The 21186-nt window shown below is 34.6% G+C and overlaps 4 protein-coding genes and 1 non-coding gene across 5 annotated transcripts; 3 read left to right on the top strand and 2 right to left on the bottom strand.

The window, feature by feature from the left end:
- Positions 1–401: 401 nt before the first annotated feature.
- Positions 402–1550, top strand: LOC104235648 (F-box/kelch-repeat protein At3g23880-like). Its single transcript, XM_009789462.2, has one exon. The coding sequence runs from the start codon at positions 402–404 to the stop codon at positions 1548–1550; it is 1149 nt and encodes a 382-aa protein (XP_009787764.2).
- A 3655-nt stretch (positions 1551–5205) lies between these two features.
- On the top strand, positions 5206–5306 carry LOC138876587 (U6 spliceosomal RNA). Its single transcript, XR_011401933.1, has one exon. It is a non-coding gene; the product is annotated as a U6 spliceosomal RNA (small nuclear RNA).
- Positions 5306–8538, top strand: LOC104235640 (uncharacterized). Its single transcript, XM_009789453.2, has 3 exons — positions 5306–5844; positions 7550–7919; positions 8247–8538. The coding sequence occupies exons 1-3, from the start codon at positions 5443–5445 to the stop codon at positions 8447–8449; spliced, it is 975 nt and encodes a 324-aa protein (XP_009787755.1). The 5' UTR covers positions 5306–5442; the 3' UTR covers positions 8450–8538.
- A 174-nt stretch (positions 8539–8712) lies between these two features.
- Positions 8713–14372, bottom strand: LOC104235631 (uncharacterized). The gene is made up of 6 exons (XM_009789441.2): positions 14027–14372; positions 12961–13261; positions 12175–12333; positions 9869–10164; positions 9174–9287; positions 8713–9032 (listed from the first exon to the last, which is right to left on the bottom strand). Exons 1-6 carry the CDS (start codon positions 14231–14233, stop codon positions 9021–9023), a joined length of 1089 nt encoding a protein of 362 aa, XP_009787743.1. The 5' UTR covers positions 14234–14372; the 3' UTR covers positions 8713–9020.
- Positions 14373–15326: 954 nt separating this feature from the next.
- LOC104235623 (uncharacterized) lies at positions 15327–19677 on the bottom strand. The gene is made up of 6 exons (XM_009789432.2): positions 19411–19677; positions 19091–19294; positions 18677–18756; positions 16191–16266; positions 16001–16111; positions 15327–15909 (listed from the first exon to the last, which is right to left on the bottom strand). The coding sequence occupies exons 1-6, from the start codon at positions 19531–19533 to the stop codon at positions 15766–15768; spliced, it is 738 nt and encodes a 245-aa protein (XP_009787734.1). The 5' UTR covers positions 19534–19677; the 3' UTR covers positions 15327–15765.
- Positions 19678–21186: the final 1509 nt, after the last annotated feature.

The raw sequence follows: 21186 nt of genomic DNA on the forward strand, positions 1-21186 counted from the left end.
ATGACTGTGGAGAAACTAGTATATTATTAAATATATATTCATGTTAGTATTTAATATTTAATCATGATATTGGAACACATATAACACACATACAATGAAACTAATACTCATTCAGAAGGAAAAGGTAGAACAAATATAATTGAACAGTATGACCTCTCCTAAACCCAGAAGAATACTAAATGAGGAGTTTAATGATTAAAAAAAATCGAATAATAAGGCACTCCATCTGATGGTAGTAATTAAATCATATAATTAGTGATGTCTAAAAGAATGAAAAATATAGGTAACTCACTCCATCTAAACATCTGCCTATTAGCAGAAAACGAAAAAAAAAAACAGATCGATCTGACCTTCTTTCCCTCTTTCTCTGTCTCTCTCAGTACCCAAAGGCCGAAACTATTATGGCTACTAGCGGTAATGGTGGTCGGCCTTTCCCTGAGGATTTAACGGTGGATATTCTACTCAGGTTGCCAGTGGAGTCCTTGTTGCGATTCAAATGTGTCTGCAAGAACTGGTACGAGATAATGAAGAGCCATAGCTTCATCAGAGAACACATGCATTGGAACAGCAAGAGCAAATCCCCTCAAATCTTGATTTATGATCATAGTGCCCCACATGATTCCCCTCCGATCACTTTTGTTTCGGTTTCAGATGATGGTGTACTTGAAAATCCACCTGATTATCTCCAGGGCTTTAGAGGTATGACGTACCTTTTAGGTTCTGTGGATGGCTTATTTTTGTTGGAGCGAGAAATTGATGGCAGCATATTCGACATCTCCTTGTCATTGTGGAATCCTGCCACCAGGGAAGTGAGGCCCCTTCCTGCAGCCAACTTCGAGCTTCAACCATCTTTCAAACAAATGGACCGTCAGTTTGGGTTCGGATTAGACCCCATGACTAATGACTACAAGGTTGTTTGGTTTCGGTCTTTCTGGGATGACATCGGAAATCATACTATCCCTCGACAATATGCAGCAGTCTATTCTTGTTCTAAGGATTCGTGGAGAATCCTTGAACCTACAAATCTCATACATGAATTCTGTGTAGAAGCCTTTGGTACTGCTTATTTAAATGGAACTTATTATTGGCTGCTAGGCGGCGGGAGTTGTGCTTCTAATGATTGTAGCGTTCTTTCATTTGACTTTGGCAATGAGGTGTTTGCAGAGATCGGAGGTCCAGATGTTGGGCGCGCTTTCAATCATCGCAATGTGAGACTGGTATTGCTTGATGACTTCATTGCCCTCATGACCGTTGTTGAAGGATTTGTTTATGATATATGGGTAATGATCCAACCAGGTGTTTGGAACAAACAGTTTACCTTTCAATGCACTTCGTACATAAAGTCTTGGTATTCTAGCGCTCTCATTTTCGTAAATAAACGTTCCCACCTATTCTCCTATGATGTTAGGACTCAGACGACGAGGAATCTCGGATTTCGTCATCCAGGCCTGAGGAGAACCATCTGGAAAACCACAGATGGTTGTTCTGTTCATTTTTATAAGGAGAGCTTAGTAACAATTAAACGAGAGAATAGAGAGTCGAACCATTGAAGCATACTGACATATTTGACTCCTTGATTAAAGTTTAAACAAGAGTGGATAATATGTTACCACTCAGCCTCAAGTTTCCCTAGCTAAGTGTGTCTGGTGTCAATAAATTTTTCTGGTTTAAAGATCACAATCATGTTATTATTATTGTTGCTTTGTTTCAGATATAACTTTACAGTTACTAATTTCTTTCTTGGAGATCACAATCTTCACTTGCTATATATATATATATATATATATATATATATATATATATATATATATCAGGCTGTGTTAATAAATTTTGTATTATCTTACTCCGTAATGAGAACAAATCTTCACCAATTGTTTCCACATTGTTGTAGTCAGAAAGGTCGTTCCCTTAATTAAATTTATCTGGGGAATGCTCCGAAGGATTTGTATATATTTTATTCCGGGGTATGCCCCGAAGTATTTGTACTTGGAGATCGATAGTAGAACTCGTAGCACTTCTATTTTTATTTTTATTTTTATTTTTTCTTTTATTAGGTGGGGACGACCTCGAGCCTCATGTGTGTTTATTTTGCTTTTTTCGTGATTTTACCTCAACTTGAATATTTTAGAAGCCGATTAGATCAAGTATGCAACCGTACTAGTTACGGGACTTGGGGAGTGCCTAACACCTTCTCCCCGAGTCAAATGAACCTTCTTACCCAAATCTCTGGTGCGGACTTAGTTTTGGAGTCCAAAGTGTTTTAAAGGAAAAATCATTTTTAAAAAACGTTGATCTGCCACACCGAAACAAATGTCAGGTGGCGACTCTGAGTTAATCCTTTTGAATACATAATTTTGTCACTTTCAAAATTGAAAAACCCTTCTTATCTTCACAAAAACCTTTTTATTAATTTAAGAGGGTTAGTGGAGTTCGGTTAAAAAAAAGGGGTGTGACAATATGATATGAGATAATTAAATACAACATTATTACCTCTAAACACCAACTTAAAAACTAACTAAGGCATTAATATTTATTCCAAATGATCAGTAGCTAGCTGACCAATACTAAAAAGTTGGTAGGAACCACAACCACAACGGCAGTATTATCCGTTATGGCATGCAATGAGTAAAAGGTATGACCATCAGGGTTAATTCCAGCAGCAACAAAGTCGTCAATTAGATTTTTGGTATGACCATCAGGGTTTTTCTTGATAGCAATTGCATCTCGCAGAATGTTGGTGGCCATTGTAGTACGTATTCCATAAAGTCGTATTGACAACTAGTTCTTGGGATAAAAGCCGTCAAAATCAATACAATTAGTAGCAAGTAGCTCTCCATATTAACTTGTTAGCAATATTATTAATGTATGTACTCAATGTATGCAAGGATGAGTGATATATGAGAATTTGTCTCTTCTTATAGGGATCTGAACATAATACAAACAAGTGATTCACAATATAATGGAGAAAGCTTTGCAAAGGTTAATTAGTTAAGTTATTGTGGATACATAAATCTTGGATGAAGGAGATCAATTATCCATTATAATTTTTTCACACTATATTTATTTATTAATATCTAATCAACATTATGATTAAGTGTCCTAACTACTCCATATCTGTATTCATTGTGGCTTGGCTTAGCTAACTAGCAAACATGTTTTTAATGGGTTGTCCATTAATGAGTTTCATATACTAAATCCAACTATCCAAGCATTGATGAGTTATTCTCCACAAATCAAACGTAAAATCAATTTCACAAAATCAAATGCTAAATGTCCCCTAAGATTTATCATATTCTTTTTGTATAAATATTTAATCTTATATATTATTGTTCAAATTTATATATGGAGTTTTTTATGTTTATGTTCTGACACTCGAAAAATTAGAGTAAGAAAATAAAATAACAAAAGAATTATTTTTTTGTGTTCACTAACGTAAAGGTATACTGAAAATCGTATATTGTTGCGACAGAATTTATTTCTTGCTAATACTAAAAGGTAAGAGAAAAAGAAAAGAAAAACAATTCACTCGATAATAGCAGCTTAAAAAATAAATAGTCATGAATATTAATGGTTTGGTTTTGATGTATTAATTGATAAAATTTAAGGTGCTAATCAGATATAGAAATTGAAGGTAAAAACTTAAACTCGGATGCTTACAAAAAATCATATTAGTTTATCACAATTAAATCATAAATAAAAGGTGATATGAGTATATGTATTAATTAACTATGATTTATAAGAGTTTATGTGAAGGCAATATGTCAGGTACAATTTACTATAAGAATATGTAAATGATTAATTGTGCTTAGTAACAATGGTGCTTTATGCTGGAATACGAATTAAAAACATGATTAATTGTCAAGGATAAAGCAAAAATATGTTCTCATTGTGACCAGATCAGCTATTGTGGGGAATCCTTTGTAATTCAAGAGGAACTAATACGTGTTCTTTCTTTGATATTTATTTCGATAAAATATTAGCTAAAAGAAGATTATACTAATTAACCTTTTGCTTTTGTGTTAACCAACAAAATCTTACCAATGTATTATGCTAATATTTTTCAATTATTGATACTTAACCATTGTTAAATACCATATGGTTTGCACATCATCATAGTTAATAATTAAAAACTAGTCTTAAGGTGCGTGCGTACAAAGCGTGTACCTCGTCTCAAAGAGTACATTTTTTAATTAAAAATAAGTCACATATAAATATTTTAAAATTTGTGTTTGAGTTTATAATAAATGATAAGAAAAAGTGTAAAATCATGAAAATGATGATTGTTGATCCTAAAGCTAACTCAATAAAGAAAGAAGTTCTATCTCAGAAGTTCAAAATATTCTAATTATACTTATTTCTATTAAAATATATTATTAATTGTAATTATGATTTTATCCAACATAGCAATACTTATGAAGGGTAAAAGTTAGTCAACATCGCAGTTTACAATTTTTTAAATAATAGTATATGTATAGTAGATAAACTAGACTTGTATATCTAAAAAAGGTTTAGTACGGACATTGATCTTTAAATTATATCCCATAAAAATTACGGTGAATTCAAAATTTTAAATACTAAATAAAATCTTAAATGTTTATACAGTTTTTAACATAGATTTATTTGTTGAAGGAATAGTTTATTATATAAAGCTATAAAACTAAAACTAAATATGTCGATCAACATTAATTCTGTGGCAATTAACTTCATATAAAGTGTTTCATATTTTTGTGTTCTTAAGCAGAGGCGGAGCTAGGATTTCAAACTTATGAGTTCAAAATTTTAAACATTTTAAGTTAGTGGATTGTAAACATTAAATTATAAATAATCAATACATTATTCAAGGCAAATACAAAGTTTAACCAAAGTTATTGATTCGCCGAATCAGTAGTCGCCCCTGTTCTTAGGTACCTTAAATATTTTTATTTTCTTGTTAGGTTTACTTTTATAACATCAGTAGTTATTTTCAAATATTGAGTGTAATTTTCTCAAAATTCCATAATAAATATTGATAAAAAAATATATTTGAGTCATTCAATGAAAATTAAATTAAAAAATTTAAATTCTCAAATGATGTCAATTATAAACACCCATACTCAGAATGGACCATAGATAAATATGGGGAAAATGACAAAAAAGGAGAGAAAAAAATAAGAGGGTTTCTTGACCTATATATATATATATATATATATATATAGGTCAAACAACGTCCCTTCGTAGATATTCCATAAAATTAGAACGATACAGACAAGATTAGCATGGCCCTAGCAAGGATGCCATGCACAAATCAAGAAATGATCCAAATTTTTTTATGAAAAAAAAAATTGAAAAACAAAAAGAAAAAGGAAAGAAAAAAAAAAAGGCCAACAATTGTTTTCAAGACGATAAGGTAAAAAAGCTCTGCCACGCTATTTATCGACGGCCAATTCCGCCGGAGAGTGCATTATGAAGACCACCGTAGCCACCTCAATTTCCTCATTACTTCCACACCCAAAAATCCTCTTTAGAAAAAGAGTGTTTAATCCATTGAAATTCTCAGACACATCTTCATTTTCACGGGTAAAATTTCTAACTATAAATTGCAGCAATAGTAATAATATTAATAATAATAATAGCTCAGGAAATGGTGAAACGGGGAGTTTGAAGGATGCACTGGCTGGTATTGTGGACGAAAGAGTAGAGGAACTTTTGAACAGAGAAGAAAACCGGGTTTTGCTTGATGGGTTGGAGAAAGCAACTCAAAGAGTAGAAATGGCGAAGAAAGAACTTGCTGATATTGAAAGACAAGAATTGGAGGTTAAATTGTTGAAGGATTATATAACTCAGCTTGAAACTAGAACTTCTGAGGTCAGTTTTTTTTTTTTTTTCAATTTAACTTTTGTATTCTACGGTGAAACCTCTCTATAGCAGTCTCGTTCATTTCAGATATTTTTGGATGTTATAGGGAACTGCTGTTATAGAGAACGTATATTATAATAAAACATGGCATTTGGTTCCGAAAAAATTTGGCTTTTATAGCTAACTGTTGTTATATAAGTACGTAGTTATAGAGGGGTCTGACTGTACTATTACTATATAAGACACGAATTTTCTTAGACCTTATATTTGTATTAGGAAATCTGTTAATTATGTATATATATTTAATTGAAATTGGTAACTAAGACGAGCTATGGGTTCGGTGGCAAATTCAGAACCCATAAATTTCAATACGTTGGTGCTGCAAAAAATCTCTACATTGTCATGACATGTATCATAAGTTAAAATCCTTTTTCTCCCTTCTTTCTCACTCTTAAATTGTTTATGCTTTTGTACATCTTGCTATTATTGCATAATAATTCGATTGAATAACATGTGTCCGATACGACTAGCTAACTCTATGCACAAAGGAGCAAGTGAATCACTGCTTTTGGGCACAAGCAGCCCTCTGCTGTCCAATTGTATCTCACTGTCTCATATCATATCGTATCGTTTAGTCTAGATAGATTTATTGAGAGAAAGGTAGAGCTTTATTTTAGATATTCTTTATCTTTTGACAGGGATTACTATTTGTTCCTAGATTTTTGTCATTATGCATATAGATTGTTCGTACCTAACTACATTGTAGTCGTCTTGACCTGCAATTGCTAAACCACAGGAAAATAAAGAGCAATGATCTGAATTCATGCCTTTAAAGTTTAAATAAGTGTGGTTCTTTAGTTGGCACCAGTGTTGTCAAAGGCGAAAAGCGTTAAAAAGCGCTCCATGTCTATCGGGGCTTTAAACACAAAGCGGAATTGAAGTGTGGGCTTTAGTTTAAAAAGGCGCAATGAAGGAAAAAATAAAAATATATATATAATGCAAGAACAAATGAAGAATTTCATTCATAATGATTTCCTTAACAATTAATATATCTTCTTGTCAATTATATTTATTGTTTTGTACCACTCTATTTAAGATAGAACTTATGGGCAATGCGGCGCACACCTCAGTGCCTTGCCTACACAGAAGCGCAGCCTAAGTGAGGCGAAGCGCATGCATTGAGCTTTTTGAGCTTCAGGGTTTAAGCGCGCCTCAAATGAGCATTTGACAACATTGGTTGGCACTTCAACTCGGAAGCTTTAGAATAGAATGTAGATATAAATTCTACACTTTTCGAGATCATAATAGATTTAATTGATTATGTGCGCGAAATAACTAGTGCATCATCATAAGGGACTGCAAACAAACTGCTTACTAAGTTAAACTGGGTAAAGGGGACTCTCAAGCGACCTCAGTCCAATTTACGGAAATCTTGTTTTAGCACCTTGTATGCCCATATGGGATATAAGATTGAGAGCTAGAAAGGAATTGTATAGCTGACCACAACTACTTTGAAATTGAAACATAGTTGAATGATTGATTGACATTTTTTAGCACCTTAAGTAGGAGTGTGTTGCAAGTTTCCGAACGTCTTAAGAATAATGTTAGCATAATTCATAGTCTTGCAGATGCTCTAAGAAGTCATTAAAGCTTTTCGAGAACAATTGTTGCTACATGCTATAGTTAAGGTACTGATTGGTTGATGCAATTGAAGATTGCAGAATGCCAGAAAGATATTTCAGAAGCAAGAGCAATGATTGAAGAAGCTGAACGCTCCCTCAGCACTGGTGATGATGCCAGAAGGAGAGATGCTTCCAGGGGAATAGACGGGGATGTAATAAATAGAGATGAGGAGAGAGTAGAATCCATAAAAGCAGCTTCAATTTCTGCAATCGTTGGCACGCTTGCAGGGCTTCCCATTTCCTTAAGTCGAATCACCAGCTATTCAGAGCTAATACTCCCTCTTTCAATCACCTTTATTAGTTGTGCTTTGTTTGGTGTAACCTTTCGCTATGCTGTAAGAAGAGACTTGGACAATTTTCAGCTCAAGTCAGGGACATCCGCAGCATTTGGTTTTGTCAAAGGTATTATATCCTCATACTAAGTCACTGCACTGTGTCACTTTTCTCCTTGCATTTTCTTTGGTAATTCCCAACCTGTTTAGATTCGAGGGATGCTTGATTGATTGATTGATTACATTAAGAGTTCAATCAGCTGACAAAGGATGTTCTCAAGGTTATTGCTTAGCTGAATCGGATACTTGTTTCTTGGCTGCAACTAGTATGCTGATGCACACATATTCTAGTTCTAGCCCATTCAATTTTGCTGTATTATCCTGGTCTTGCCAAAGAAAGTTTCCGCAATAATTTTGGTATTTATAAACTAAACGATTCTATTTCCATTTAATGCAGGCCTTGCTACACTTGGAGGTGGACCACCATTAGAGTTGGATGCTGGCAGCTTCTGGTCTCATGCTCTTGATGGCGCGGTCTATGTTTCTGAGAATCTTTTGATCTTTCTTTTTGCTGGTGTTGGCCTGGATTTATGCTTTAAGTTGAGGATTTTGAGCCCCTTTCCCATTGATAGATCAATTTCAGAAGCAGATAAAATTTAACCACCTTGTTGCTTATTTATTATTTTTAAAGTTTTGTAAATGCAGTAAACTGAACTTGTATGTCTTAAATAGAATAATACTTGAGATTCTGTCCGGAAGCACCATTCACAGCATTTATCCATAAATCTAGAGAAATTGCGTTGACCGAAAGAAATTCACGTCAAGGACTGTGGCTTAGAAATGGAAACACCCCCTCCCCCCCCCCCCTCAAAATCCCCCAACATCCAAAAAAACAAAATGAAGAGTCATACACAGTGGACTTGTTTAGAAATCAGAAGGAATAAAGTGCAGTTGAGTTCTTTTCCATCATTCAAATTATCAGGAATAGCAATCATTTGGATCCTTCCAAAGACAATGAGGTTAAATGAGCTTGTACTAATGTAACTCCTCTATTTTTTCATGGTATTTACAACATTGAAGCAATGAAGTTAAATGACCTATCTATCTTCCAAATTCCTAAGCAGGTTAGAGCATTGAGATTCTCCGAATGGAAAAAGCCTATGGAATGATCTCATCAATAGATGCCCATAGCATCACTTGAACACCCTACTACCTCCTGCTGGAGCCAGCTTTAGTCCAAATCCTGCAAGTATGAAAGAAAATCTTGTCACTAAACGAAAACGTAAAAGTATATAAACCACAATAATCTGCCTCATTGCAGCATCTATCGTGCAACACTTTAACAAATGAACATTTTGATATAATCCAAAATCGGAAGTGAGACCTCATAATCATCCAACCGAAAGCTCACTACAGCAGGTTTCCTAGCAGTAATCTTGGTCTTCTTTGATTCAGTTAAAGCTGTCTCTAGATCAGACTGTGACAATGGCCTTGGTGCCTGCAATATACACAACAGATCAATCTTTGCTTAGATGGGGATTGTAATATATAGTGAAACTGTGAAATTGTAGACTTGCCAGAGGACTCTTAGTCACAACTAATCATCATTGAATTTGAAGCAACACCATATCTAAAGTGATTAACATGTAAGAATAGGCTCCATTTAATATCCACCACATTAAGATAAAACATGACTGGGCAATATGATTCCAGACATCTGCATTGCCTATTTGAGAAGAGTTTTCCACTTCGTCCTGGCAGTTCCAATGTCCAGAATGTAAAGTAAACTAAAAGATGAACTACAACTTTTCTGACCTCCTAATCATATCATATCTTCTGCCAAAATAACATTATTAAAAGTCAGTTTGACAGGCACGCTCAAGGAGGCCGTTGCCACAGTACATATGTACTTCCAGATCGGGGAGCAAATCCTTAAAATGCACAGTTACCATGCCTATTTAGAAGTCATAGTCAATTGCACAAATATTTGATCTATGATGCGCATGCATACCCCCACATTTGCTGTTGCGGGACAAACAGATAATAACAATCAATTACAATAACAACTTGCGGAAGTACCTGTGATTGCTTTCCTTTCTTCTCATCGTGCAAATACTCCCTAAGAGGAATAAAGGCAGCTAGCTTGCAGGCCTCGAGAATGTCTGAACCAGTGTATCCCTCACACAAGCCAGCAAGTCGATCAAAGTCAACGTTATCTTCAATTCTCTCACCCTTCAAAACTACCTTAAATATCTTTGTTCTATCACTAAGGGAAGGCTTCCCAATTTCAAATGACTGAGAGAAGCGCCTAAGTATTGCCTCATCAAGGTCAGTTGGGCGATTGGTTGCTGCCAGGACCATAACTCTAGCATTCTCTGCAGAGAAGGGAAATTCATTCCTTTATCACTTACATATAGCATAGCATTCATGAAACATGTTGTATAAGGCCACATTTTCTGCAAGAAATTCATACAAAAACCACCAAGTAACAATGGGAAGCATGTCAAAATAAGATATAATTCCCTAACAAACTAAAGTGATAAAGCTACCAAGGCAGGGGCGGAACAACATTGCAGTGATCAGTGTGGCAAGACTGCTTCGCCTAATAATTTACCATACATGTATCTGTATGATCCTATTTAATTGAAAAGATGAGTATAAATTTTTAAACTGATTCTCCAACTAATATTAGTTGATTGATTGATACACTTTTTAGATTGGCTAAATACCAACCCCGGCACACTGGTAGAGAAGGTTCAGAAATAAAACTCTGGTCGCGTGTTCCACCTCCTTCCTGTCTTCTTCTTTTAAACAACACAGCTGTTCTTCTTATGTATATATTTAAGGTGAAAAACTATTTATGTATACATTACTTATAGAACAAAAACAGAAACAACTAAACAGCAATCCAAAGCAAGTTCCTTTATTAATGGATATAAGTAAACATCAATTTAAGCTCACTTCCCAAACAAGTTGGGGTAGGGGACGAGGTAGACCTAAAATCTCATGGGAACTAAGTTGTCTCGTAAGGCCTAGTATTTCTTGGGATCAGCGCAGACTTTGCTAAAGATAGGACACAATGGAAGAAAAAAATTCATATATGTGATATCTACTAGCGGGAGTACAATTTAGTCTTGTTAGAGAACTTCTAATATAATAATAATTATTATTATTATAATTATTATTACTATTATTTTTATATATTTAAATAAGTTCTCGCTTATTTTTATTTGGTACGATGATGACATGATCTGAGCTTAAATGGAGAAGTGAGAATTCACATACCCGACCCTAACTTGTTTGTGATACAGGCAAAGTTATTTTTTTTCTTGAAATGGTAATAGTGGTATTCATAACAGCACAAAGGTAGTGCTGGAATTTTCTGTACAACTGAGGAAAAAGCAAAAGTGTAGCCCTCTTCTAATCTTAGAGGGATACAGGAATTAAAGTTTCTGCCTCATTTGCATATTCCTTTTTACACAAAAGTGAAATAACAAGATACAATCTAATTATTCCTGTGGACTGATTTTTGTTTGCCTTCAAAACATCTTGAGTTCCTTTCTCTCCAAATCACCCACCAGATACAAGCTGGAGTTGTATGCCACAGCTCTTTCTCACTTTGCCCAACCCTTGCCTATACCAACAACTTAAAAATCCTGTGAGTTCCCAGGCATTGACCACTTAATTCCATCAAAGTTGAGAAATAGCTGAATTGAGGCATAGTTATTGTTGTATAAGCAAACATCAATTTCAAGCTAGTTGAGGTCAGCTATGAATCCTCAAAATCCATTTCACTCCATATGGAGCTGTTTCACTCAATACTCAATAATTTGGAGTAAAAGATAATGCTAAGACCCTGGACACATAGTCGACCCAACCACACTATATAGATACCTCTAATAAGGAAAAAGGTAACAATGCTAAGAGCCATTAATCCACATTGACATTACCCTATCTAGCCCCCAACCTCAACCCCCTCCTTTCTAAAGCAAGTCAATTGTACTTGCTAGGATTCATTCCTTGGACATACTATGCCTAATGGTTATACAAACACTCCTTAAAATACAAGCTAATGTATCAATTCTTTAACATAACTAGTCAGCTAGCGCCTAATCTAACTTATAAGTATCTGTATCCTACAGCATTAAGATAGAAAGTAACTATTGTAAAATAGCATATCAATCCAAGAACAGTGTACTGAATTATATAGCATTCTTCCAAAACACCGTTAAGTAGATGCTACAGAAATATTTCAAACAAAGAAGACCCAAATGTGAAAGTACAAGAGTGGTATAAATTTCCATGACTAAAAGCTAGAATTATATGTGAATATGAATACGAAGTGAAGCCAAAAAAGAACCAGCTATTCGCAGATTGTTACTCACGATCAGTAGTAAAACCATCCCATAAGGCCATGAACTCAGTTTTCATGCTAGTCAGCATTTCAGTCTCACTTGCACGACGCTGGCCCAAAAAGCTGTCAACTTCATCAATAAATATTATAGCAGGCTGAAGCTTATAGGCCAAACCAAAAATAGCAGCAACTGCAACAAAAAACCAAACCAAAAACAGATAAGGGGAGGAAAAAAAGATTAAAGAGAAAAACAAAAGACCATGTGCTTATTATGAACATATAGCTAGTTAACGCTTATACAGCAGATGAATATGCAGTCTAGCCTTATCCAGTTTCGTCTTCGTTCCTTCCCACTTTCCAGTAACTGCATTTGTTAGCAATAGAAAGCCAATCCCTTGCTATAAAATTCACTCATGAAGGAAGATAGCGTGCTGCATCTGCATCCCATGACTCCACTTCCTAAAATCTAACCCCTCCAATAGCTCCTACACCTTTCCACTTTCTTCTTTTCAGCGACACCACGTTACTGTAAAGACAGATTGGAGTAGCTCCTTCATAAAAAATTCAAAACACTAGCAAACAAATTGTGCATTCTTTAAGTGATACATTCCCTCCTGACTCCTAAGCGTGAAAGGGAAGTAAAAACTTTTCATATATCAAAATCTTAGCATGCTAAATCAACCCCTCCAATTTCTTATCTATCCAACCAACAGATCATTGCACTTAATATGGAGTTATCAAAAGACAGAACAATAATTTAGTTAGACCTCTAATGTAAAACAAACTTAGCTACACAAAGGAAATTCAAAATACTCACCAAGCTTTTGCGCATCACCAAACCACTTGCTCATGAGAGTAGAAACCTTCACATTTATGAACACAGCACCAGACTCTTTTGCAATGGCTTTAGCAAGCATTGTCTTCCCTGTCCCAGGTGGTCCATACAACAGAACCCCTTTCATTGGACCAAGCAATTTCCCATGACAAAACAATTCAGGCCTTCGCAGAGGTAAAATGGCCAGCTGAAACAAAGTATCCTTAATCCCATCCAGCCCCCCAATCGAATCAAACTCCACATCTATGTGGTCTGGATTCACAACATCCCCAGCAATCATATCCTGCAAAGAGTTACTCAATAAATGGAGACCAAATTTTCCAAGAAGATCAAACCACAACAATCCCAGCAATCATATCCTGTAAAATTGTCACCAACAACAACAACTACGCCTCAACCGCAAGCTAGTTGGGGTCGGCATATGAATTCACACTGCCACTTCACTCTATTTGGACACATTTCATTCCGACAGTCAATAATTTGTGAGTTCCCTAACATTAGAGGTTCTCTAACTTTCCATAACACTAAGCGGGATGTAAGCAAGCATCATAACTAACCCTTAAACATTGTTTCCCATTTTACATCATTGTACGACATTATAAACTATTAACATTTGGCAGTCAAACATATTCTTACTATAGTTTTCTCAAAATTATTTTAAAAGAATTTTCTATCAATCACGATAACAGCCAAGGGCCAAGGGTATAGCTCAGTGGTCAATGAAGTGAGAAAAATCATGAGGTCTCAGGTTTAAATCCAGCAGAGACAAAAAATACTAGGTGATTTATCTGCCTAAGCGTTTGTGGCAGAGTTACTCGGTACTGTGCTTGTGTACCAAGTACCCGGTGAAAATAGTCAAGGACTGCTCAAGCTGACCCGCGCACCACCATCAAAAGTAAAATACACTAAAATTTCCATCAACCGTGATATGTAGTACTTTTATATACTACTAGTTTCTAAAAAAATCCAAAATATAGCGAAAATGGTGCGTGAATAGAGATAAAAAAGAAATTAGATATATTGACCATTTCTTATTTTCTGAGTTTACCTCATAAGGAGTGGTGTGGATAAGAGGACGACCTAAGCGTTTAGATAGCTGTTTGCGGGATTCGAGAGCTCTCTTAGAAGCTTCGCGATTGGGATCGAGATGACGAAGCCCAGCGAATATGAAAACCATCCCTAAAGCTGCCGTAGCAGCGGAGAGTACAAGCTCAACTATCAGCTTTGTCTTTGCATCAGTACCTGATTCCGCCATTGATTTAGAGAGACTAAGCTCAGCTTTTTAGGGCTTCTGGAATGAGAAAGGAATATTAGAATGGATTTTAACTAAAATAACTAACAAAGCTTCTAATAAGCGCAAATGTCAGGCGCGCGCTGAACGTGAAGCAACACCCACTATAATTCCACAAGCAACAACAACAATGACCTAGTATAATCCCACAAGTGGGGTGTGGGAAGGTTAATATGTATGCAGACCTTATACCTACCCGACTTACCCCGAAGGATAGAGGAAGGGTAGAGAGCCTGTTTCAGGAGACACGCTCGGCTCAAAAAAATAAAAATAAGTAGACGATTTTTTAAATATAAATATTATTATAAAAATGCATAATAAATAAGTAAAAGCAAAGGTCATATAGACAGGTGATTTGTTGTCGATGTAAAGTTCACTTCGTATTGACACAAAAACCTTACAATTAGCAAAATGTAGTGTTTAATTTATTTTTTTCCAACACTACAAATTATTTTGCTTGGGGATTAAGATATAATTTGTTGTTGATATCATTCGAATTTACAACTTGTTTGGATTGTAGTTACATGTCATTTCATAATGTATTGTATTGTGTAAAGAATACAATATTTGGATAGATTATATCGTTTGTCGTCGTTTTATGATGTCACCCACCAATAATATAAAAAATAACCTCGCAATACAGAATAAAATTATTGTATATAAAAATAGGCTAAAGGATAAAATATGATTATTTAATTAAAAAAGAAGGCTTCATCAAAAAAAAATCTTTGTCAAATAATAAGGAAGGGCAAGGTGAGAGAAAAAAGTAGGGTAATGACGTCACCACACCAAATTTATAGTTCCATAAAGTGGCACTTTTCGTTGTTTGGTAACGACGAATTTAACAATACAATACAATAAAATTTAATTAACAATCAAAACAAACGTTGTTTTAAAGTAACAATACGATACAATACAACAGGTAACAACCATCCAAACAAGTTGTTAGGGTCTATGACCACTATTTTCTATTTGCTGAATAGGCAAGGTTTCTATGCAATAATTTTATGCACTGCAAATATTGGAATTTAAGAATTGCGGATCAGAAACACCCAGATGCAAGATTCTAAAATTCTTCCTGATGAAATTACACAATTTCTGAGCTGAGACCTGCCAACGTAGCAAGAAACTCAAGGATGTTCAGCGTCAAAAAAACTAAAATTACAAGCTTTCATCGACTCCCAACACTATCACTATCACCATCAGGGGTGATCCAAATAGAGCTCAGATAGAGAACCAGCACAAGGGGAAAACCCCACTAAAATACAATCAAAAACAGATAAGTCAGTCATACTACAGCTGTGAAAAAATAGTCTGCGCTGAATCTGGTGCAGAGTTGAATCATAGCACATTAAGGTCAATCTACTTTTGCAGACACAGAAGTGCTTAATTTTTGCCGTCGCTGAGCTGCCTACATAGTTATAATCCAGCATATTATTGTGCTCCATCAAAGGATTGGCTTTGAGCTCCTCAAAACTTAGCTTAAGCAGGCAAATTTAGTGTTTCCTTCCACTAAGATCTTCATCTTCATTCAAGTGCTCAGGATCTCCGGAAGGCCTTCTAGAAATTTTCCACCTCCTTATCTCATCTCTTGATTCTTCTTGTGCTGAAGGCAAGTTCTTATGATCGTTTGTTTCCTCCTTCAATCCAATTTGAAAAAAAATATTAGATACGAATATTAAACTTCGAAATCATTTAGTTTTGGTAATAAGTATTTCAAGTGATTGATACCTCTTCGGAGATTCTATCATCTTTCTTCCTAGAAACTGATGATAGTTCCTCTCCAGTCCCAGTAAGTTTATTCAATGCCTGAAAATCTCCATTTTTGATACTTACTTCTAGCTGGAACCAGAGAATATTTCCAATTAGAACCTCAGTATAATTGATTTATTGAGTTTGAGTTAGACTGTAGATGTATTACTTGGATGTGGAAGATGCATAAGAGGATGCTAGCAATTGGTAGCCAGCTGTCTTCAGGAGAAAGAGACAGATTGGTTCTGCATGCATAGAAGAACATCAGTATGAGAATGAAATGCCTGGTTACCAATATAAAGGCAAAACGACTCAATTAAACATTTAAAAAACTGAAGTAGTTGCTTTGGCTAAAGCCACTGCAGCAGAGAATACCACTTCCCTTAGAATCAGATGTTATCCACAATGAAACAAAAGAGCAAGTGAGAGCTTTCACTATTTGAAGGAAAATTTTGGGAAAAGCTATTGACCATCTTTTCAATAGTATAACAGCGTTTAGAGGTTTGACATAAACATCATCTACTTTTGTCATTCAGAGGGTGTTAAAAGTTTTATTCAACAATATACAGGAAGGGCGACCACTAGATTAATCTTTTGCATTAAGAGTGGCATTAAAATCAGGCTTATGCTTTACTGCCTTCAGCATAAAGTAGCTTAGCATGTCTGCAGAATAATCAGAAGCAGACTTGTCTTGATTCAAGGGGCTTCAACTGAACCTCCTTCGTCAGAGAGATTCACTGTTTTATAGGTAAAATAATGTGTATATCTATGTGTGTGCGCTCACGCTACTGGACCCCCCTTGACGTAAGGAATATATTAGAGCAATGATTAGGAAGATTCAAGATTTATATAAGGAAGATGCAAGTTTATACTGTGCGACAGATGCTACACTTGTAAAAATAACCGTGAAGATATAGACCATCTTTTTTTACATTGTGTAGTGGCCAAAGGTATATGGGACATGTTCAGTACGCTTTTTGGTATTAGTTGGTTATGCCAAGATCTTTGAAAGAAGTTTTTGTAAGCTGGAACAACATGAGAGTTGGGAAACCCATCAGAAGTATATGGAAGATGATCCCTCATTGCATTATCTGGAGTATTTGGAAAGAGAGGAACCAAAGATGTTTCGAAGGAACTTCAACTCCTACATATATTTTAAAATCTAGATGTCTTCTTAATCTTTTTGCTTGGTGTAATCATTATGACGCTAATAGCTCGAATTTACTTTTAGATTTTATTAGCTCCATGAACAATTAGGTGGACTGTTAGATTATGCTTGCTGGAGCTTTCTCTTTTGTAAGATGCTGCATCCTCTGGATGCTTTGATTAATGAAACAATTTCTTACCTGATCAAAAATAAAAATAAAAAGATTTATATAAGGTCCCATGTTCGAGCTTCAGTGCCACCACTTTGTTTCCTTTTTTTGAAGCTTCTTGGTGAAAATCTTAGGGCCACCCTCTGAGACTAACGATAAACTTCAAATTTTCACAAGTGTTTATAGTCCAACGGTTAGGATAAATTGTCTTCCAAGCAATAAACTTTAAATCTTACAATTGCATTACCACTGGTAGCTTATCATGGAAATCGAGAAGGATAAGCAGCCACTCCTGGAACAGAGAGTACAATGGAAATCGAGAAGGATAAGCAAGCTGATAGAAAGAGAGCAGAAAGGAGTCCTATCTTGTTGTCTATGTTACATGGATCCTTCATTTTCCATTACCTGTGTATGACAATTGTGATAAGGTGCGGCTATTTCATGCTGATTTTTCAAAATACACCTAAAATTAGTGAAAAGCTTGACATACCCTTCCCGGATACTTTCGGACACCCTGCACTAGATACGTATCCACAAACAAATCCATGTAACATAGCTTGTTATAGTCAAGAGAACTTTACCACTTCACTTTGATTTATAATTCAGTCTGAAAATGTATAAACATTTGGAGATCTTCAGGTTCATGCATGCCTTGTACTCAAGTAGCAGTTTCTTAGCATGTTTGTTACATCAACTGTCCGACGGGAAGGCCTTTTTAATATGTAGTTGGAGAGGAAGGCATTAGGAAAACACAGTCAATTGTTTAGTGATTCGTCTGTTGATGGATTATATAATATACTTTCTTCATATCTTGTGTTCAAGCTCCATAAGAACGAGGTTTAACTATAAGTCTAACCTAAATCTTCAAGCAACTGGAGAACTTCAAGATATTTTTTTTTTTTTTTTTTTTGAAGAGCTAGAGAACTTCAAGATATTTTACAAATCATATATCTAACAAGGAGAAAGAGAAAGTTCACAAGATAATTAGAAATTTAGAATTACACTTATTTGAACAACAGAAACATCCCAGATATACAAGCAACTATTTCAAAATAGCAAATTTGAAACCAGAGGACAAAAGGTGTTTTAGAATAAGCAAATTTTTAAACTAGTTCAAATAAGTAGTCTAGCTATTTAGATTATTAGTTGAGGAAAATGCTTATCACCTTAATTGATATCCTCTATAACACACTCATCGCAGCTCATAGAGATAACTGCAGATAGGTCCTTAGCATCCTAGATAGGAAGCCAAATCATTATGTACTCATTGAGGCTGGTGCAGAGACATACCGAATACTAAAACATCAGCTAGAAAACTAAAGTTTTGAGAGCTCCATACCTTAGATATGGAGCCAAATACACAAGAGCATAAACAGCGTAACGCTGCTTCCCTGTATCCAACCACGCGAAAACCCAACTCTACAAAGTAAAACATGAAATCAATCGATTAACCTCACCTCAATCTCAAATTAGTTAGGATCAGTAATATGCATCCTCTAAATAGATTAATTACTTTTACACAGAGGCGGATCCAAGATTTAAATTTTATGTATTTCTGAATTCTAGGATAGCGACCTCAAGTGGTAGTAACTAAATTACGAATTTAATTTTTGCACATAATTAGTAGATTTCTTAACATATATACAAGCTCTGCCCCTGCTATTACGTTATTGTCAAACCAGCTAAAACCTCAACTCTAAACCCTAAACGTGAATCGAGAACAAATGAATGAATACGCGACGAGAAATCTCACCATCCAATTAAAATACGGAATGAAGCTGATAATTCCCATAACAGCAAACCTCGCATCAGCAGAATCAATCACGGAGTCGCCGTCGTCATCCTCCGTGTAAGTAGTCGGGAAAACCAACGAGCTGAAAATGCAAGCACCGATAGCGACGGCGATTGGCGCGTCGTTTGCAAACTCTGCCCTACAAGTTCCATTTCTCAACCTTCTCTACAAAAAATCAAATAACACAATAAAATGACATCGTCATTAAGTTAACATAAACAAGCTAGTATTTAAGTTAAGCTGAGATTAGAGAAATGGAAATAGTACTTAAGTTAAATTACCAGATTAAGTTTTTTGTGGAGGCGAGCTCGATATAGAGGTAGAAGAGTTGGTAAAAGAGAAGATCGTAAGGATTTTGGTGAAGTTGGAAGAAGTACTGCTGACGTGGAAGTAAGAGGAATCATCGTCGGAGATGGTGGACGGCGACGGTATCATCTAACGTGTGCCGGCGAGGGGTTAGGTGATCGGCGCAGGTTAAGGTTATGGAGTTAGGAAAAGGTTCATGAATCCTGCGCGTTTTGAGAACGGTGCCCAAAGTGTTAAGGAAGTCGCTGGAAGTATAGCACATTCGAGTAAGCGTATTATAAGTCGCAATTAACTAATGCTATTTATAAGTCGCAATTGACTAATGCGATTTATAAGTCGCAACTTTAAGGCCCCTTATAAGTCGCAATGGACTAATGCGATTTATAAGTCGCAACTATAAAGCACTTTATAAGTCGCTATTTATAAGTTGCAATTACTGAATGCAACTTATAAGGCCCATACATCTATTCCGAGTTATGAGTCGCATTTTCTACTGCTGTCTAAGCGGCGTATGTCAAATGTGATTATGGTTACTAATCAGTTTTATTAGTTATATATAGATTTTATTTTCAAAATTTTAATTCTTCTAGATAAAAGATCGATAATTTATCTATTTATACTATATTAAAAGTACGAAGGCCCTTAACGAAATGTAGTTCGTCTTTTTAACCTTTTAAAATATAGTTCACATTGGACAAAATAGTCATTAGATCATTCTCCTAATATTTAGAAATAATTATTTAATTATTTTTTTAATATATAGGAGCATTTACTTAATTAGGAGTATTCATTTAATTATTTTCCTTATATTTAGAATTTACTTTTTTTAATTCTAGAATTCATGTACTTTTCGATCCAAACTAGGAAAGTTTCATCCACTTTGTAAGGTTTTGTTTTATTAATAAAGTTTTTAAAATTTCAACTCCACTCAGATTAGGAGTACTATATTAAAGAGAAAAAAATATTTTAAAAAAGGGATTTAAAGGAAACAGGTGAAAGATCTCATGCATGTCAACAACGATGGGATTTTGTTCTTATTTCTGGCTTTTGTTTCATTCACTTAACTATTATAGTGTTTGTACAATTCGTATAGCTTAATTATTGTAGTGTCTGTACAATTCGTATAGCATTAGAAAACATCCAATTAAGAATTTAAATAATATTTTAATTTATTGACTTCAAAATATTAGACATCAATAATAATAAAACAAGGATTGAAATAACTCTTAAAATAGTATTTGTATATATGACACAAGAATAAATGTTATTTTTACTAAAAGTAATAATAGTAATAATGTATTAATAAATACATATAGATTATATAAATAATGTATTTGGTATTCTGTATTATTTTTAGAATGTATAATGTATAATTAGGTAAATGACGGATAAAACAAATGAATTGCAAATATTATAATTCTGTGATTCCACAAAGGTGTTTGTTGAACAAGTTTTATTCCAAAAACATCTAATACTGTACTATAAATTAAAATAATTATTTAATTTTTAATATTTAAAACTTTAAAACTTTAAAATTATCTAAAATTTTATTAAAATTTTCTATTTGAATTAAGTAGGACTCCTAATATTAGAAATTTAAAATTGAATAAGATTTTGCTTGCGTTGTAATATCTATCTATTTATCTATACTATATTAAAACATAAAGGCTTTCATTTAATTTTATTTTATAACTCAAGGCAGATAAATTTAATATTTATATAATTTTTAAGAATTTTATGTTCATTGATAT

This window comes from Nicotiana sylvestris, chromosome 8, assembly GCF_000393655.2.
Source record: "Nicotiana sylvestris chromosome 8, ASM39365v2, whole genome shotgun sequence".
Taxonomy (NCBI): Eukaryota; Viridiplantae; Streptophyta; class Magnoliopsida; order Solanales; family Solanaceae; genus Nicotiana; species Nicotiana sylvestris.

Excerpts from the sequence above, each read along its gene's own strand:
- LOC104235631 (XM_009789441.2), bottom strand. The coding sequence starts at position 14,233 with ATGGCGGAATCAGGTACTGATGCAAAGACAAAGCTGATAGTTGAGCTT. Across the intron at positions 10,165-12,174 it reads GGATGGTTTTACTACTGATC|AGAATGCTAGAGTTATGGTC; the intron begins GTGAGTAACAAT and ends CCTTCTCTGCAG. Across the intron at positions 9,288-9,868 it reads AGAAAGGAAAGCAATCACAG|GCACCAAGGCCATTGTCACA; the intron begins GTACTTCCGCAA and ends TGTATATTGCAG.
- LOC104235640 (XM_009789453.2), top strand. The coding sequence starts at position 5,443 with ATGAAGACCACCGTAGCCACCTCAATTTCCTCATTACTTCCACACCCA. Across the intron at positions 5,845-7,549 it reads TTGAAACTAGAACTTCTGAG|ATTGCAGAATGCCAGAAAGA; the intron begins GTCAGTTTTTTT and ends ATGCAATTGAAG. Across the intron at positions 7,920-8,246 it reads AGCATTTGGTTTTGTCAAAG|GCCTTGCTACACTTGGAGGT; the intron begins GTATTATATCCT and ends CATTTAATGCAG.
- LOC104235648 (XM_009789462.2), top strand. The coding sequence starts at position 402 with ATGGCTACTAGCGGTAATGGTGGTCGGCCTTTCCCTGAGGATTTAACG.
- LOC104235623 (XM_009789432.2), bottom strand. The coding sequence starts at position 19,533 with ATGATTCCTCTTACTTCCACGTCAGCAGTACTTCTTCCAACTTCACCA. Across the intron at positions 18,757-19,090 it reads TTCCGTATTTTAATTGGATG|AGTTGGGTTTTCGCGTGGTT; the intron begins GTGAGATTTCTC and ends TTTACTTTGTAG. Across the intron at positions 16,112-16,190 it reads TATGCATCTTCCACATCCAA|CTAGAAGTAAGTATCAAAAA; the intron begins GTAATACATCTA and ends CTCTGGTTCCAG.